General features: G+C 41.8%; 1 protein-coding gene across 8 annotated transcripts in view; it reads right to left on the bottom strand.

Annotated features, from left to right (window-relative positions):
• Positions 1-1,187: 1,187 nt before the first annotated feature.
• The window catches only part of WSCD1 (WSC domain containing 1), a 63,986-nt gene continuing 45,522 nt past the window's right edge, over positions 1,188-19,651 (bottom strand). For 3 of the 8 annotated variants that reach the window (XM_005298909.5, XM_065573521.1, XM_065573522.1), the window contains 4 exons: positions 13,526-13,703; positions 9,733-9,897; positions 7,806-8,006; positions 3,738-6,156 (listed from right to left, as the gene is read on the bottom strand). In XM_005298909.5, coding sequence (XP_005298966.1) covers positions 5,804-6,156; positions 7,806-8,006; positions 9,733-9,897; positions 13,526-13,703 — 897 coding nt within the window. In that variant the 3' untranslated portion in view covers positions 3,738-5,803. Of the gene's footprint in view, positions 2,382-3,560; positions 3,661-3,737; positions 6,157-7,805; positions 8,007-9,732; positions 9,898-13,525; positions 13,704-19,651 lie in introns of those variants that run through there. The other 5 variants (XR_010593967.1, XR_010593968.1, XM_065573519.1 and 2 more) reach the window with 3 other exon arrangements.

Here is a 19,651-nt window from a genome sequence, read left to right as displayed (position 1 = left end):
ACTTACACCAGTTTTATGCCAACATACGCTGCTTGGGCATGATTCTGTTGCCCCACACCTTGGGTAGTCATTCACATCAGTGCAAAATGCCATCATGCTAATTTGATAGGTTTTTACACTCACTTTACAATGGTGTACATGGCTGCACCAGGTGCAGAGCAACAGTGAATTGGGCCCACTTAATTCCACAGAGCTACTTCTGATTCACACCTGAGTTAAAGAATCAAGCCCATGCTTTTTCTTTTGAGGCTTCTATACACCTAAGCTTGCTAGAGTCTATTGGATAAAAGAATAAAGGTGCACTGGCTGGGTCTTATGCATTAGACATGGCAGTTGTCAGATTCTATAGAGCAGTGTAATATTTGTGAATAATTTCATAGCACATAATGCTGTCTGAAAAATATAAGTGCATGATACCCTTGTACAACCCTTGTGTGAGATGCATGAATGCATCAAATCATTGCAAAGCTTGACAAATCCCTGGGTGCTGCTATTTTTTAAAATAATAATAGTAAGAACCAGAGCCTTTGGGTCCTTCATTTGATAAATGCTGTTCCTCCTGTCCAGCTTCACTAACTCAGAAATTGTAGTTGGAGACTGGCAAATGACATGACAGCTGCACTTGTGAAAAAGTGCATTTTGGTGCAAGGTGCCAATGTATTTTTGTGCAGGGACAGTCCTTTATATTTGCAAATGCTCTTAATTCATATTTTGCATAAATTAATTTATCCACTGATAAGAAATAAGCCATATATAGTGCATTCTCCAATCTAGTAAGATTTAGAGCTTGTCCACACAGGAAAATTAAACCAGAATATGGTGTGGTCTTAATTTAAAGAGGATTAACTATTTCTGACTGACGCATGGATGCCTTATTCTGAATCACTTCCAAAGAGCATTCACCATATAGTTAATCAGGAATAGCTCCCTGTATAGACAGGTCCTAAGTTAGCTAGTGTTACTTTTTTTGGAAAACAAACCCACTTTGGCATGCAAAATGCTACTGCATATTCATACTCTTTAAGATCTAATTTTAGCCAGCTTGAGACTTCATTACAACATGCTCACATAATTGAACGGCTTTCATCCAAGAGTTTTTGTACTGTCCTATTATTCTTCCTCACTTGCACAGAATTGAAATGATCCAAATGCTTTTCAGTTTTTTTTTTAAATTATGCACAGCTAGAGAAGGAATCCACTAACATTTAATTTCACACCAAATTATAACCTCAAACCTGCAATGGCTTAAACATACAAGTAACTTTATACACACGAGTAGCCCAAGTTTTGCAGGGTTGGGGGCCAAACTTCGATGAATAAATCTCATATATTGAAGCCCAAACAGTTATCAGTGGGTGCCAAATATTCAGTTGGGTACTTCAGTGATGATTTGCAAATAGGCCTCTTCATGTATGACTTCAACCAATGATAAAGGAAAAAATTTAGCTTATGCACCTAAATATGTTGCACTACATACACATTCTCGAGATAGTTTGTGCAAAAATAAAATCATGGGGAAAATATTAAAAATAAAGACCAAAGTGTTTTTAAAACTAACAATCCCACCCACTCACCTTCAAAACTTCCATTGGCAACTTATTGACTCTGATTCTCTTTGGCAATATATTGGACCTTTTGTATTGCCAGAGAGTTGGAAGAGAGAATCAGGCCTGGAGTATAAACAAGAATCGAGCCCACTGTTCTTATCTCCTCTTGGCCTTGTACCTTGAATGGAATCATTACACTATGAAGCCCTAATCCTGCAAGCTGCCTCACATCCTAGATAGAGCCTTAGAAGAATAATAGTCATTAGTAGAACTTTACTTGTGCTTTGCAATGGCGGTCAGTATCTCTATCCCCATTCTACAGCTGGGGAAGTGGCTTGCCCAAGGTCACGCATCAGGCGGAGCAGAGATAGGAATAGAACTCCGGTTTCCTGTGCTTCAATTTAGTGCTTTATCCACCGGTCAACACTGCCTTCCACTGAAGTCAGGGGGGCTTGTGTGTGCACAGGGTTCTGCTCAGCTTGCGGAATTGGGGCCTAAACAATTACGGACCAGATTCCTCAGTGCCCTGCACCATGTGCACTCAATTGCAAAGTGGGCATAAAATGGTACCATTCTGACTTCTTAGTGTCTTAACATCCACTTTCCTTTTGACGACACCCTATGACACTATTGGAGAATGTGGTCCACTAAATCAATGTGCATTGAAATGAAGACCCTGTATATAGTGTTCATATACAGAGTCTTTTAGAAAAGTAAATATCTTCCCTCTTCTAGAATTGTATGGAATCCATGTTTCTCATAACCAACACATTTTAAATTAGTCTTTTATTATTGCTTCTAGGTTAATCACTTCTGTTGTGTTCTTTTGCCCTGCTGTAAATGAAAATAGCTGTGTTATAAGCTATTACAAACATGGCTTATATAATAAACACTGACATAGTCTTAATTAAAATGATGCTGCCAGGCCCCTCAATTTAAAATAAAATGATATGACCTTTGTTACATTGCTGTACCCATGTTCTGTGTAAACTCCATTCCAGCTAAAAAAGCTAGTGAGGTGGTGGACAGAAAAGATTTAGGCTTTCTGAAGTAAAATGGAACTATATACTGCCTTTTGATCTATGAAACCAATTCTCATTAATGTCTGAGACTGGCGCACACAGACTGACTTGTTTGTACTCGGTATGCATAACTGCTTCCCATTTGGATTTTCATCAGCAGTATTAGTTACCCACTGCTTGAAACAAATTAATATGTGGTGCGTAAGGCTGTGGATGTACTGAGGGTCTGATCCAATGAGCACTGAAATCAATAAAAGTCCTTGGGCAAGTGACACACTCTGTATCTGTCAGTTCTTCATCCCTAAATTGTGATAGTGGATAGAACTTCCAAAAGCACCTAAGGGGACAAGGCCCTTTTTGAAAATGGGAACTTATGCCAAGATCCTGAAAGGTAAGATCCACTTAGATGCTTATGAAAATTTTATTTAGAAATGCTTCCTCTCCCCCCCCCCCCCCCTTCCCCACCTTCGGACTGTATGTGCAACACCTAGAACCATGAAGCCCTGCTTTTGACCAAGAGTTCTGGGCACTACTATATTCCTTCCTTACAAGATAGGAAGAAAGCCTTTCAAACATCTATATGTATCCAACATATCTTTATTGGTCTATGTTTTAAAGACAACTCTTTCTTTCTTTTAGCATAGCTTGTTAAGTAAAATACTGAAGGTTACCTGGGTTCCACTTAAAACTAATTAGAATTGAATGGAGCCTCGAAAATCTCTTTGGTACAGGGACACTCTTCTGTCTCTATTATCATCCTCCATGTACCTTAAACTGGATTTGCAGCAGCATAGTTCCATTGATTTCATTTATGGTTTACTACTCGTGTAAGTGAGAAGAGAATTAGACTTATTGGGCTTCACTGTAAACTCTCTCATATTGGTGTACATAACAAACAGCTTCCCTGAGATTAATGGGAGTTACACGGGTGTAAACTGCAGAACCAGAGTGGAAAAGCAGGCACATAGTGGGCATTTTTCTCCATTCGTACCTGAATTTCTCTCCTCACTCAAGCAAAAAAGTCTCCATCCATTTTTGCTTCCAGCTGAGATAGGACTACTGTGTAGTTAGTTTCATGATATTGAGCAATTCTTCAGAGGAAGGAAGAAAGAAGACAATTACATGCAGAGCACAAACAAGGAAAACTTATAAAAGACATGGACCAGACTGTGCTTGATTTACTATATTTTCAAAGCATCAATGGTACATACTTAAAGGAGGTCCAGCTCCCTTCATATAAACTGTTTTATTATTTTTTTTATTAAAACTAATATTCCATCGGGAGTTCGGGGGAATTTTTTAAAGTTAACATGAACAAATGCACTGTAGAGTAATACAACCTCCCAGGCCTAGCCCCAAAGCATGTAGGGTGATATAAAGTCTTTGAGCTTCATGTGTGACTCCTGCTGACACCGAGGGTGGCCCTTGGACACCCTTCGAGTGAAGCTGTCTCTTATCTGAAAGCACAAAGCTAATTGGTGTCATGTCGCTGCATGTGTTCAAGAATGAAATGTAATGAATTGAAGGGAAGCATAATGGAATTAACCCCCTCACCCCCAACTCCAGCCTGGACAATCATCCACCTTTCACTGTACAACAACCATAGTTACATATGGGACCTACGTTGTCTCAAAGGAAAAGTTACTTCATCGCTAACTCTAAATAACGGCCCTGGAGAGGTTGGGAGGAAAGCCGGAGATGGCTCCTGGGGACAACAATGAGCAGCTTAGTCTTTACCTAGAGAGCTTAGATGACTGGAAGCGGCAAATCTACCCAGGCAGGAATTTTTTTGTCTGTTAAGAGGCCAGCAAGCATGCTGTGTGACCTCATGCTGCATGGTCCTCTTCACTCACCATGTCTGCCAGCAGCACTGCTCACCCATAGAGCTTCTGTTCTCCCATGGCTGCCTTTTCCACCTTCCCCAATCCTCCAACTCACTAGTTTTAATCACTTGACTATAGCCATTTCCTTGCAATAGAAAAGCACTTTCTTGACTCTTCAGCACTATGCATAGCTAAGCTAATGAACTCAGCTAAGCTAAACTGTCGTTTGGGCCCAAATGGCACACCAGGCCCAATGGCAGGACCCATTGTAGAGACCATAAACTTAAAGACAAAGGGTTCCCGCTCAGGCATTGAGCATCACTCGTAACAGAAATGAAATGCTTTGTTCTTCTCTTGATCTCTTCACCCTTCCCCAACCCAGCAAGAATATAATATACAATGGGGCCTTTACCAAGCCTGAGGTATGCCTCTGAATTTGGGGCTGGATTGAGTGGGATGATATCATGGAGCTTTTGCCCATCCCTTTATACTGAATCGCCATTTTCTCCTGTTGGGAATTCCTCCTTTCCCCTGCTCAGGCCCCTTCTGCATGGGGCTATATGTCCTACCACCAAGAGAGACCCACCACTCTCCTTGATTCCAGCCCAAAGAGCTGGAGGCGAGCTGGAGACAGGATGCACCTTCCTGGAGATTATATTAATATCTCCTCTGGCACATGTTTTGAGTCCATATTATGAAGAAAACCCAAGGTCAGTCTTGAATCAGATCTACCATGCAACAATGCAGTTTCTGACAAGTCAGGGGACCAGTCCAAGCCTAGGTTTTTAAGGTGAGCCTTAGACAAGGTTGGTCTGACATTCATATCTCTGTGGAAGTGTTCACTGCAGGTATATTTCTATTTCTCCCTTGCACACCAACAAAAGTCTAATGTGAGGCTGTTGGGATGAGTGGAGGGCAACCAGAGAATTTAGGAGAGGGGAGGGGGGAAAATTTTAAAAAGAAAGCAACTAACTTTCTTAAAAGCTTGGATGAAAATATTTATCACCTTTGAGGGTTTTCCATACACATGTATGATGAATTTCCAAATCAAGCACTGCAAAATCTCAAGTTATTCTTGACAGGTATTGCTAGTAGACAGTAAGGATGAGAAGAAGGAATCCTTTTCCAGAATTAGCAGTGCACAACTGTTAAATTTGTAGCCATTTATATAGGGAAGGACACACATAGGCGGACACTAATAGCTTTTTCCTTGGTTTATAACCCAATTTCCATCCTTCATTGCTTGCCTTTTGAAGCACTTAATGCCCCTGAAGAACATCCAAGAGTGGAGAGAATTTGCATTCCTCAGCAGACTCCAAGAACATCTTAGCTTTTGCTGCTATAAAGCTCTGGTCTCGTATTTATTTATTTTTATTTTATTTTAAAAACACAGCTAACGGCAACTGGGATATCATCTTGGAACATACTCTCTTGGCAGCCCTGTCAGGTTTCTTCTTTTCAGTGCTTCATCCACTGTCAGGATGTAGCTATTGATAAGATCTTTCATTTCCTGGGTAAACGGCTCAAAATCCTTCTGCCTAGCACCTGACCGCTTGAAATTCCCATCTCTGTTGTTTTCGACACAGAGCAGTCGGTCCTCTGTCACCGTCATGTTTAGGAATTCCACCATTTCTTTCAGCTTGGGGATGAGATTCTGTTTTAAGTCTTCATAGTGAATAACAAAAAGATGTTTTCCATATTTTAACCAGTCTAAGACGTGAGAGGCCCACCATGAGGCGTAGCTGTTGACAAAGTCTGGCCATTCTAAACATTGGGGAAAGAGATGGGAAGAGGGGAAATATTAGATGATCTTATCCACACTCTGTTTTAATAATTTCCCAAACATTCTCCTGGAGCAGCAATAGAACGATCTTGCTGAATGGGGCAGCAAAAGTATAAATTGGAGCAGTCCTTGTCCTGTTTGTTAGGGACGGCTGACTTCTTTTTGCCTAAGTTTGATCTAAAGCTGGTGAGATTTTTTTTTTCTTCAAATTTTGAAATTTCAATGAATTTTTTTTTCACAAAAAAGTTAAACTTTTTAGTGGAACATGTTCACAGTTTTTAAAATCAGCTCTAGTTTGAACCCCCACTAACTCGCTGTGTTTGGTCGGAATATGAAAGTTGCTGAGTTTGCATGTTGCTTAGAAAACATATTGAAAAACAGAAGCAGAGAAAGGGGCGTGTTGGTGTGTGTGGGGAGGAAATCTATAAAAGATTTTCAAAAACGGAGGAACAATTATGATGATCTAATCTGACCTCCTGTATAACACAGGCCATAGGACTTCATTGAATTAATTCCTGCTTGAACTAGAAAGCTTGTGCCTAATTCTTCACAAGTAGAACACTGGTATATTGAAACCACTGGTGTAAACCTACAGCACATTTATTTAATCAATTGCTGCAAAGAGAGGAGTGATTCTAATAGAAAGGGCACTGGACAGGAAGTCACGAGATCTGGATTCTAATCCCAGCTCTACCACTGATATGCATGATCTTAGGCAACTCTGCCACCCAGTGCCTCCACTCCACTCCTTTCCTTTGTCTTGTTTGGTTAGATTGTAAACGAATGGTCCTTGGTTGTGGGGTATAAGGGGGGAACCATGGGTTCAGGATAGAAATATACGATGTTGGAGAACCCCCCCACAAGAGTTTATGCAGTTTGCCCATCCCCTTATTCTAACGCTTCGGATATACAAAAGGAGAAGCCCATGCTGAGTTCTTTAGCATTGTAAAGTATGAATGTAGCAATACATTCTGTGGGGGATTTAAAGTTCTCATTTGCTTTGCCAGCTGAAAGTATCAAAAGAAAAATGAAATGTGAGGGGTGCATTTTTAAAACGTGTTCAGGGGCACTGAGTAACGGTCAACGAGTCCTATTATTACTAATCTGTACTACAGTAATGCCTGAAAAATGCATAAAAATGTACCCCAACAAATCCTGTTTCATCATCTCCTGGATCTTAAACTAATCCGTTGAATAGCTCTTACCTATTAGATACTGTGGGGGCAAATTCTCACCATAGCACACAGCTTGGTTAAGTGGGTTGTGTGCAGCGTTTTTCTGCAAAGAGACATTCTCTCGGCCAGGCTGCTTCTCCTTGGTCACTACTGGAACTTCAGTGCTGTGCTAGTCCTGGTGCTGCACTCACTTTCTGTGACCAGTGATGTGGTTTAAGACTCTAACCACCTCCAAAATTCAGATCTGAGGTTTCTGGGGGCCTCCCTCTGCCCTAGGACCTGATGGAAAGTTCACTAACCTCAGTAGCAAAACTCCCAAAGACTTTAATGAGCTTTTGATCAGGCCCTCGGTGCATTGCCCTGCCAGCAACACTCCCATAGCACCCCACCTTCAAGGCTTATCATTTGAAGGCCATTTTAGATGCCCATTGATTAGCAATGGCTTGGCATGTTACCTTTACTCTTCCAGTTCCTATCTGTTGCATATCCCAGGTGGCCAGCACATTTCCGGTTGAATTCTGCCATTAGAGATTTGTATGGGTTCCTTATCAGCAAGATGGCGGAGTCAAACATTTCGATCTCTCTCTTGCCACTTTCATGTGTTTTCACACAGATAGTCCTCCTGCTTCTCCAGTGGTCTTTTTCTCCTTTAAAACCTGTTTTAAGATATGAGGGATTCATTGCTTTAAAAAAATTCAGGTTTCACATTACAAATGAGATCCTCTAATGGTGTAAAATTCTAACAACGACAAGAGACAAAGTAACTTAGTGGATCGAGTCCTGGACTGGGAGCCAGGAGGTCCGGAATTCTATTCCTGATTCTATCAATGACCAGCTATGTGACTATTAATTCTTAATTTTACTTGGCCAGTAAACTCTTTGGTGCAGGGACCACCTTTTTTTTCCCCCCCTGGAGCTGTACAGCTCCTAGCACAACAGGGCCCTGGTCTATGACTGGGACTTCCAGGTACTACCACAATATTAATAATTGTAAATAGATGAGACTTGGGTGGCCAAGGAATTAGTGGAAGCAATCTCAGAATGGTTAGCAATTATCTTCAAGAACTTATGGAAAATAGCTAGGTCCCAGAGGACTGGAGAATGGCAAACACAGAACCGATCTTAAAAATGGGAACAAAGGGGACCCAGGCATAGGCGCCGACTCTGTGGGTGCTCTGGAGAAAAAATGGTGGGTGTTCAGCACCCAGCAGCAGCTCCCCGCCTGTCCCCCCGCCCAGCTCGCCTCCGCCTCCTCCCCTGAGCGCGCCGTGTGCACGCTTTTCCCTCCTAGCTCCCAGTGCTTGCACCATGAAACAGGTGTTTCGTGCGGCTGGGAGGGAGGGGGGAGGAGGAACACGGCGCACTCGGGGAAGAGGCAGGGCTGGGGCAGGGATTTGGGGAAGGGATCCAATAGGGGCAGGGAGGGGGGCGGAGTTGGGGCAGGGCAGGGGCGGGGAAAGGGTGGACAAGAAGTAATGGACTTAATCTGCAGCAAGGGAGATGTAGGTTAGATATTAGAAAAACTTTCTAACTATACGAGTAGTTAAGCTCTGGAATAGGCTTCCAAGGGAGGTTGTAGAATCCCCATCACTGGAAGCTTTTAAGAGCAGGTTGGATTAAAACCTGAGAAGGATGGTCTAGGTATACTTGGTCCTGCCTCAGTGCAGGAGCCTGGACTTGATGACCTCTTGAGGTCCCTTCCAGCCTACATTTCTATCATTCTATAATTTTCTTAAGTGATTTTTGGGTTCCCAACTTGAGACACCTTAAAGGGGCCTGATTTTCAGAGGGCAGTTGTTCAGCACTTTCAACAATTTAGGGCCATTTAACTTGTCTCTCCTTGGGCCCACAGCCACTAGTCAGTTTTGAACATCTTGGCCAAATTCTTTAGGTGCCTTTGAAAATCTTAGCCTAAGAATCTAGCTCATTTGTTGCCTATAAAATTCTTTATGGGCCAGTTCTGACAATGGGGCAAGGTAGGTGTGTGTGTGTGTGTGTGTGTGTGTGTGTGTGTGTGTGTGTGTGTGTGTGTGTGTGTGTGTGTGTGTGTGTGTGAGAGAGAGAGAGAGACAGACAGACAGACAGACAGACAAGGATGATGATGATAATAATAGATGCTCAAATTTGCACAGTTTACCTAATATGACCCCACAAATCAGAGCAAGTTTTTATTCATGAAAATGTTTGTGAATCAGTTTATCTATGCTATTCAACCAGTCTCTGTACACTGTCTCACATTCCAAATGTTTTTTATTTTTAACACAGGTGTTTATAATATTGACAGACATATTTATTCCAAACAGAAACAAATGTCAAGACAAGTAAATAAACGTGCATCTTTAAAGCTGATTTCATGTTTTCACGTGACTCCGACGACAATACCTTTGTTGTACAGGGTTCCATCAAAGTAATAGCTTCCAGTGTAGTATCCAGTGGCGTGTTCTATTAAATGACGAGCCCAGGTATTCCCGGCCCCAGGAAAACTAGACAAAGCAACAAACACTTTGGATTTGGTAGTGAGGAATTTCCTATCTGTGCATCGGGTGTCTGTAAGTACAGAAGATATTTCATTGTAAGCAGGGTGGCTTCTTATTAATTTTACTGACAGCTACTGATTACAAGGTTTATTGCTTTCATTTTTCTATTTATACCATAGGATATCAGTTTGAGTCCAGATGTGATTCAGATACTTCTCAAAATTAATTCAGCCTTAAGAGGCCAAAGAGTTTATCCTTAGAGGAGGCTTTCAAGAGACTGACGTCATGTTAGGCAATGCTTTATTATTAGAACTGCAGCAAATTATTGTACCTACCTGCAGGTTCTAATAAAAGCCCCCGGATGCATGTTTAACTGCTATTTGCCTGGCAGGCTGGCTGTTCACTGACCGTCTGAATGTACCATTAGACTTGTGAATCAAGTGTCTCATTGTAATAGGAGAGGTTTCCTATACGTTAGAGTTCAATTCAACCTCTTAGCCTGGGATTTTCAAAAGCAAAACAATATTCCATGCTTTGAAGGCCCTTCATGGTTGCAAAAGCAGTGCTAAAATATGGCAAACAAGACAGATTGCATGTGCGGTTTTAAAAATATAATTGCCATTAAGGACAGCCACGGTCATTCTTTTTGTACCTGTGTAAATGTCATCTTGGTGACAACTGCTGACTGTGGTGTCTGTTTACAGAATAATCCACTGATTTCCATACAGAGAGAAAAGATGTAGGTACATTTTTGGGGGAGGGGAGGGAATCAGGACCACTGTTTGCAAAGAAGCATCACTAAAAAAAATAGCACCACAGGCAGAAGACGTAGCTCTTTCCATTGACAGATGCGTGTTCAGCATTACAGAACGATGCATCCTTGGCATTTAATCCTCCAACAGTCATGTGTCGTGCAGCATCAGTGCATACTTGCCTATCTACAGTATACGGGCCAGAGCCTCAGCTGGTGTAGCTTGGTGTAGCTCCATATGAAAATGGAACTCTGCCAATTTATACCAGCTGACGAGCTGGCCCTACATATGTAACTGGATTGCCCAGACCTTTGGCTACCTCCGGGGGAACATCTGAGTGCTTTGCAAAGGAAATAGCCAGAAATTAATGCAAATGATAAGGGTGGGATGGGGCAGATTGCTCATCCACTATGAAACAACACTAGGCAAGATTGTGTCTTTGTCTGTATAGGGCTCTTTATAGGGCGGGGAAGTGATGCACCACTCCTAACTCAAGGCAGTCTCTTAAAAGCCACAATCTACCTGTAAACGTGTATGTAAAGAATGTTCCCATTGTATCTGAAAATTAGTCAATTGGCCATAATCAACATGGGGGGCAGGGAAGAAGGGCAGGGATTAAGCTTCAGACTTCAGTTCAACATCCTTCCTGAGAGGCTTGTGCTGAAATGGAAATCAAAAGAAATTAGGCTTTCCGGCACTTCAGAAAGGCTGGGCGTAACCTGTCTCGCGAGCACATTATGTTAGATCTGCTGCAAACAGGGCCAATGACAGTCTCAAAATTCAATCCGCAAAGTAAGGGATGCTGTAGGAGGTAGGGTCAGCTGTCTAGTGAGCTTTTCTCGCTCAGAAGAAAATATCAAACCCTGACCATGTATATATTAACATGAAATGGATTCAACTTTAAAACAGAGAGTGGTCGTCTATGAGCTATTTTCTCTAGTTATATTTCAGAAGCTGTATGGACATCTTACATTGTGGAACTGAAGGGTTTCACAATCATGACGCTACTTTATTGGCATTGCCTGTGGATATGAGGCATTGTGACTTAGTAGGTGGTCCACCACAGTGGGTCTCGGGAGGTCTGGGTTCTATTCCCCTCTCCACCTTGGGAAAGTCGCTTTGCCTCTCCCTGCCCTTTCCCCCATCTGTAAAACAGGGATAACGAGGCTGACCTCCTCTGTAAAGTACTTTGAGATCTTCTGGTGAAAAGTGCGACACGAGAGCTTGGTATTATATATGTATACCTATTAATGCCTGCCTAACCTCAGAATGGGGAATGAGGATAACCCAGGAAGGGGTATGTATGGTCATCCTTAATGAATAGACAGAAGAAATGCTGCACATTGCTCCTCATCCCATCGCATGCAGTGCCATCCATTTAAAAGTTGCAATGGACGAACACCTGCATGTGATCCAGCATGGAGGGTGCCCCAATATCCCTCCCCAACGTGATTTCTAAAATCAAAGCACGCTTTGAAGTATTCAGAGTTCAGATTTGGAACCCTGATCCTGCTCTGGCTGAAGTCAATGGGAAAATTCGTAGCCTGAACTACTGGATTCTTACCCAAAATAACTTGAACTTCCAAACATCTTGAAAGTACACAATTAAATCTCTGGATTTTCAAATTAGTTCAGAGGGCTGTAGTCCAATAGGGGTATGAACCAATAAATGCTCAGAAGTGGACCTTACCTACTCTACTTTGAGTCTGATACGTGTTGGTGAAAATGGGCCATGAGCAGAAGTTTAGGCCTCTGTCCAGCAGGGCTCTTAGAGATATGCTCAGCTTCATGTCTATGAATAGTCCCATGGAGATCAGTAAAACTACTCATGCGCTTAAGTATCCGGTTAACTTTAAGTGATTTGCTGGATTGAAGCCTTATTGTCAATGTTACCAACCTACTTTTAGATGCTTATGAGGATGAGCATTAAGAGGAAGATGTCGCAAGTAAATTAGAAATGCTGGTAGCACTGGTTTTAATGCAGCTATAACTGCAATATGTATGAGCCAGAGAGAGCATGGTTTGTGGTTAAAGCACAAAACTAGAAGTCTAGGTTCTATTTTTGACTGTAATATAGCTATTGTTTGGCTCTGAGCAAGGGGTGGGGGTGGCTGGGTTCAGTGTGTAGGTGATGGGTGGTGGTGCTGGTCTGTGAGATATAGGCTGTCACATTGGATGATCTGGTGGTCCCTTCTGGCCTTAGTCACAATGTTTAAGTGCAGGCAAAGCTCTGTGCCTCAATTTCCCCACCTGTAAGATAATTACTTACACCCACAGGGGTTTTGTAAGGCTTAATTCATTGTTTGTAAAAGTGTTTGAAATTCTCCTTTGAAAGGAGGTTTATTGAAGTATCAGTGTAATTTAGTTAGGGTGAAGGGAAAGTTCTAATTTGTTTAATAGTTAAAGTTGTTTGAAAAATCTAAAGCCCATGAAACTGGCCAGGAAGTTTAAGGACAGGGATTTCCAAAAGCCGCTACTTGATTATGTTGTATCGATAACATCTTATTTTGCTTGCATGGCTATTTTACTCTTGTAAACATCACATACAACAGTGTTAATTTCTATATTACATGTATGTATAGTGTGTATATAAAACACATATGTTAATGCTACTTAACACATACGTTTATATACACATACGCAGCAAAGAATCCTACAGCACTGTGGAACCATTTTATCTATCCCTGAAATGCTGTCATGTCTGGGCTGGAAAATGATCCATTTTTCAACTGACAAAATCGCATATCAGTTTGATAAAGGAAGGGAAAGACTACCATATACAACTGAAACTGCATGAGGAATTTAGGTATAGGCAGGCTTCAATAATTCAAACCAGAATGTGGCCTGGACATTACAGCTAACACCTCTATGGCTAGATGTTCACCTGGTGTGAACAGGTATAGCTTCATTGACTTCCGGGGGCTCTTGCTGAGTTGCAGCATTTACCTTGTACTGGAGTCTGATAGACATGATAGTAATTCTCTTCTCTTGGCACCTCAGCCATACTACTGACGTTCTGCAGTCTGCTGCAGAACAACCTGTCCACGCTGTCGTGAAGAGTGAAATGCATTGTGGGATAGCCACAGTAGCATTCTGGCCCTCCGATGATTGCCAAGGGAAATTCCTATCCAAGAGAGAAAACAGATCAGAATGCAAATGCCCTGGCATCAACAATCTTAAGGGGACACTCCTAATATAAAAGCAAAAACTATACCTTCAAAGGGCAAACTGTCAGGATCAAAGCAATATTTGTTTTCATTGAAAATCTCATACCCATGTCACTAAGTTGTCCATTTCTCAGGGCAAGTTTGTGAATCTTTTTCTGATTGTTTTGCTGAGAACTTAGAGATTCAAAACACTTTCCATCTCCACTACTAATTTATGGAATTTAAGGACAGAAGAAACCTCTATGGTCATCACTCTAACTTTCTGTGGAACACGGGCCATAGAATGCCATCTGGTAATGCCTACAATGGAGAGTGGTGGTGTTCTTTACTATAAAAGTCAACATTACTAATCCCAAGAATTTGTTGCTGAACTAGAGCATAACTTTTTAGAAAGATAGTCATCCACAATTTAAAGATGCCACAATCCAGCTCCCCAGCTGGTGTAAATCAATATAGCCACATCAACATGGGCACCATTTTTCTGGTTTTCAGCAGCTGAGGATCTAGCCCAGATTAATCACAAACTTGAATAACCACTGAGGTCCATTGCCAGGATAGAGCCAGGATGGAGAAGAAAACTGTCCTTGGACTTCAAGAATTCTGTTTTCAGAAAAAGGATCAAAGGGAAAAGCAGGGATTTAGATGAATTAAAGGCTAAATACATTTACAAAAACAATGGAAAACCACGAAGAACTGAATATCTCCTACTCTGACTCATTCACATGCCTGAGTGCCCAAACAGTGTTTATTTTGTATAGCTTTCAGAGGGAATCTCCCAAGCTGATGAATCATGAGCAGAAAACAGTCATTTAAAAACAAAGCCAAACTCTGTTAAAAATATAGTAGGAAGAAATGTTTACACCATCGTAGACAAAGAGACTGAAGTAACAGCACACATGGGCCTCCATCAGGGTTTCCAGAGCCAGTAGGAGATCTATGGTACCATATTCACAGGTATATGCAGTCACTGCATGGGTGAGTTAAAGAGCCAGGATGGGCACCTTTGCCACTCACTTTCCTTGTGTCTTGGGCTATGTCTACACTTAAAACTCTACCGTGGCACAGCTGTGCTGCTGTAGCACTTGAGTGTAGACACTATGGTGATGGGAGGGGTTCTCCCATTGCTGTCCATAATCCACCTCCCCGACAGGCAGTAGCTAGATTGACGGAAGAATTCTTCCATTGATTTAGCACTGTCTACACTGGGGCTTAGGTCGGCTTAACCATGTCTTTCAGGGGTGTGGATTTTACACACCACGAGAGACGTGGCTAAGCCAATGTAACTTTTCAGTGTAGACCAGCCCTTGAAATAAATACTTCATACTGCAATTTTACTTTATGGCTCTCTTAAAGTATATCCATTGGATCGGGATGCCGAAGGCAAGATGGGTAGGGGAACGCCTTGTTTGTGAATCCCACCAGAGCTTAGATGTGAGTTAGGCATTGAGCTACTTGGTAGAGTCAGGACTCAGGTGACTGCGCACAGCCAGCTGTTGAAATTTAGGCACCTAGACTTTAATGTTGGCAACCAAAGCACCTAAGGTGGGATTCACAAGAGGGACTAAGTCTAACATTTAGGCACTACAGGCAGTCGCAAAACTGCTCCACTGCCGTCTAACCCTGTGGGCACCTGAACTCTGCAGGCACCCCTAAACATTTTGAAAAATGAGGCTGACTCTCCTAGGTCACTTGGGAATTTTTGAAAATATGACACTGCATTGACCACATGGGTCAATACCTACCATGCTGCTATCAAAGTGTGACTGGAGATATATAAAATTAAACAACACATCCAGATACTAGGTAGCAGATTTTCAAGAAGCTCAGACTAGATTTTTTTTTTAAGTGCACCTGCAATTGAGGGTAGATTTTCAAAAGAGCTCAGCTCCTATTTAGGAACCAAACTAAGGGTCACATTTTCAAAAGTTTTCAGCCCACAGGAGCACCGGGGGTGATATTTATGGGCAACATTTTACAGAGTTCAGCTCTTTGAGAATCTGGCCATTTATTTATATGCTTACATCGGGAGCTGAGCTCGCTTGAAAACCTGATCCCAGTTGTGGGAGCTGAGCACCTAAAAATCTGGCCCTGAGATCTGTTGAAAATCCCTGATGTCTTTTCCCTTCCATGTGACAGCACATCTTGGGTTGGATTCAATGTTAAATTAGGCCCTTAGACTTCAATGGGGTTACTAAAACAAGGCAGGCTTGCTTCACTGCACAGAGCCATGGAACGCAGTTTTACATGTTTTAAGTACGCAGTTGGGAAGGGTTATAACATAATTTAGTTTTGGAAGTGTGAATGGAGCAGAAGGATTGGGAAAGCTTGAAAAACCACAAGTTTATGAGCAAGTTCTCCCCATTTAAGCAACATCCCAATTTTTCGTCCTTTTAAAAATATTCTTTTGGACTCTTGTTTATAAAATAACTCCTCGGTCTTGAGACTGGATATTTTTCCCCTTAAAAACTTTTCTATTGGCATGCACGTTTGGGACAGAAATGCTAGGAATTTTTATAGAGCGGGACTGCAGTGTAGGAATTGATGCACAATGTTTGAGGGTGGAGACCTAGAGGTTCTAATCCTGACTGTATCACTTGTGACACTGTCTGTAGGTAACACAACATGCATGAAATTCTATGGTTGGATTTATATAGGAGGTCAGACTAGATATTCATAATGTTCTCTTCTAGCCTTACAATCTATAAATCCATGAACATCTATTGTGCTCCTGTTTGTAAAATGGGTCTAATACTTGCCTTATAGGGGACTGAGGCTATGTTCATTAGCGAGTGCAATACACTTTGAGATCTTCCGATCACAGGCACTATGCAAGGACAAAGCTTTGTATTACTGCAAGGTTGCACATGGGAATTGGCAACTTTCTGGTTTTGCATATTTATTTAATTTTAGACATGAAAATGACACATGGAGGGGGCAGCGGGAAGAGAGACTGCATAGTGTTTATAAATAAATACAAGCTCAGGAAACTAAATAATTAAGTGCCACTCTTTTGTGTGCTTAGCACTTTTGAAAATATGGCCCTTATTTAGGTATCTAAAAGAGAGCGGAACTCTTCTGGAAATCTGTCTCAAGGAAATCCAGTTGCTTCTGGGCGTGAGGGTTAACATCTGCCATATGGATGCTAATACAGCCTGTTGGATTATAGCTGTGAATATCTCACTGTTACAAGGATGGAAATCCTTTAGTTCCTGGAATGAGGAGTTATGCCAATGCTTGCCTAAGAATTAAACTGATGTATTGTTCTTTAACATCTGCAATGTTAAGAAGAAGCTCCTATCATAAAGTTCCTCTGCAAAGTGCGTCTGTTCCTGAAAAGGAGCTCACAGCCTTTTGAACAAATGGATTTAAATAGGCCAGGTGTGCTGAGTCATGTGACTGCAAAGGCTGATTTTTGTTCCCTTTGTCAAAAACTGCATTTTCATTGGGGGGGGAGGGGGGGAGGGGCAATTACAGTTGGCTAATCTTTTTCTGTCAAAACATAATTTTGAAGAAAAATGGCTTTTAAGGGAAAAGCCAACATTTTCATGTAAAAATTGCATTTTTATGCCATTTTCCAGTTTTTTAAATGGAAAAAAAAAACGGAAACCCAAAACTTTAGATTCCCCCCACCCCTAAGAAGATGGAACATTTAAACCAAAAACAGTTTTCAAACACATGTCAGTTTTTGGCTTCAGTTTTTCACCAAAAAACTGGAACGAATGTGTAGGAAATTTCAGTGAAAATGAGAGAATTTTTCCCTATGGAACTTTCCAGCTAAAAACTGGAATTTTTAAATCAACTCTAATGGCAATGCATTAAATTGTCAGCATAGCAGTCTCTCTTGGGGAATGGGGAGAATAGGTGAAATGCTGCAAAGCTTAGCCATCAGGCAGAGCAGAAAGGGAAAGCAGTATGGCTTCTTACTGCATCATGCAATGGTGAGGTCAAGGAGCAAGGGCAGTAGGACCAGGACTAGCGCTAGATTTTCAGATCTGAAGAAGAAGCCAGCTCCTCTTTCCCAAAGTAAATACTGTCCAAAGGATTCTGGAAGAGATGAAGAATCTGGTGGGCCAGATTCTCCTTTGACTGATGTAAATCAGGAGTAAAACGCTGACTTCAATGAATTTACACTGGTATAAAGCTGGTGCATTAGACTTGCTATATGTGTATTATATGCATCTAAGCACATGTTGAAGTCAATGGCATTAAAGCTGGGGCTTTAAGTTAAACATGTGCTTACGTTCTTTTCTTAATAAGGATGTGATCACTTATGTGGTTAAAGTGAAGGATGTGCTGAAGTGCTTTGCTGAACAAGGGCATATAGAATCAAAATGGCTGAATCTGAGTTTTTTTCCTTTTTTACCATAGAAGAGCTACGTTGTGGAACTTTTAAAGGCAAGGTCCCAATAAATGTTTCCATGAAGTGTGGGTGTATTTGCATGTGCAAGTAGCAGGAAAGCTAAATGTCCATGACCAAGCATTTAATAGACGTTCAAAGGGTTGTTCAAGCATACAGAGGGTTTGAATGGCTTGCTGAGCTGCCACTATCTGTACACTTTTAGCAAATGCCTTTTAAAAATCATCTTGATTCTCATCTATGGAAGCGTGTGACAAAACTGCTGAGTGGCTTATCTCTTGCTCTTCCCCAGTGCCTAGCCTCTGATAAGGAGTCAAATATGATGTGTGTCCCATTTGTGCCCTCACTACCAACATTTGCTTACTGAGTGAGATATGAGATTGTCAAAAAGTATTTGCAGATTCAGTCCAAGGGCATAATGGTCCCATTTCTGTTTGCAAACAGAGCTGCAGCTTTTCAGCATAGGTAAAATCATAAATTTCCTCTCCTAATTTGGTTTAGAATAAAATTGCATCGTTTTCTTAGCAAGTTGGCACCTATGGAAAGCTTGCAAAAGTGTAAGCAAAGCTAAGCAAATGGGCCTGATTTGCTATCCTCTGTCCCCTTTGCAGTCATTTCCAATGTGGAAATGACTGCCACTCTGATCTGGTGTGTAAGATACAGTGTGGTGGTGAACTAGGCTCAGTGTTTCAAACTAGTGCAAGACACGAAAAGCCCGGTTCTCCTTTTGCTTACATAAGCATCATGCTGGTCAGACTCTACTGACTTGAGGAGCTATTTCTTGTTGCTCTTTCTATATCTGTATCTCAGTGCCTTTCGCAGGGTTCTCTACTGTCAGTGGAGCTTTGGCCACAGCAAACAAGTGGTAGAACTTGGAACGAATCCTACATCCTGTGGCTAAATATACCTGGTACCTCCCCTAGATGTGTCTAGTGAATGGGCCAAATTCTACTAGTATACTGTGTGTAAATATGCATCAGAGAATTCATATCCAGCAAGGGGAAAGTGTGTGTGTGTGCGGGGGGCTGAAACCCTAGATCCTCAGGGAGAAATCTTTCTAAAGGTTTCCAAGCAAAGGGGCTATCTGGAGCAGTGCCAGAGGTTCACTGAGTAATTATCTCTCTTTATGCACATACTCAACTTGACCCAGATACAGCACCAACATATAAGCCTCCATGCCTATTATTTGTGCTCCTAACAGAAACAGTCTGTGCTGTGTGAGCATGGGTGCCACCCTTGGGGAAAAGGATGGACATGTGCCCCTCATCTTTTTATTATTGTGGGGATATCCCCCAGTGCAGTGCACTCCTGGTAGCCCCAACGTTTCTCTGTGGTTGCCTCACTATGCGTGAGGATGGGGTAACCAGTGCTTTCCCACTGGCTGGAATACAGATGCTTATGCATTCTAACATCGGTTTTGAAGATAACACAGATGCCCATTTTGAGTGTAGAATTTGGCTCCCTGTGAAGGTTCTTCCCAAGTAAACCACAAACGGGGTTTTACTCTCTCACCCCTACTTCATACTGTGGGCTGGTGTGTCAGCCCCA

This window comes from Chrysemys picta, chromosome 19 (assembly GCF_011386835.1).
Source record: "Chrysemys picta bellii isolate R12L10 chromosome 19, ASM1138683v2, whole genome shotgun sequence".
NCBI classification, from domain to species: Eukaryota; Metazoa; Chordata; order Testudines; family Emydidae; genus Chrysemys; species Chrysemys picta.
This window is presented reverse-complemented; position numbering and strand designations above follow the sequence as displayed.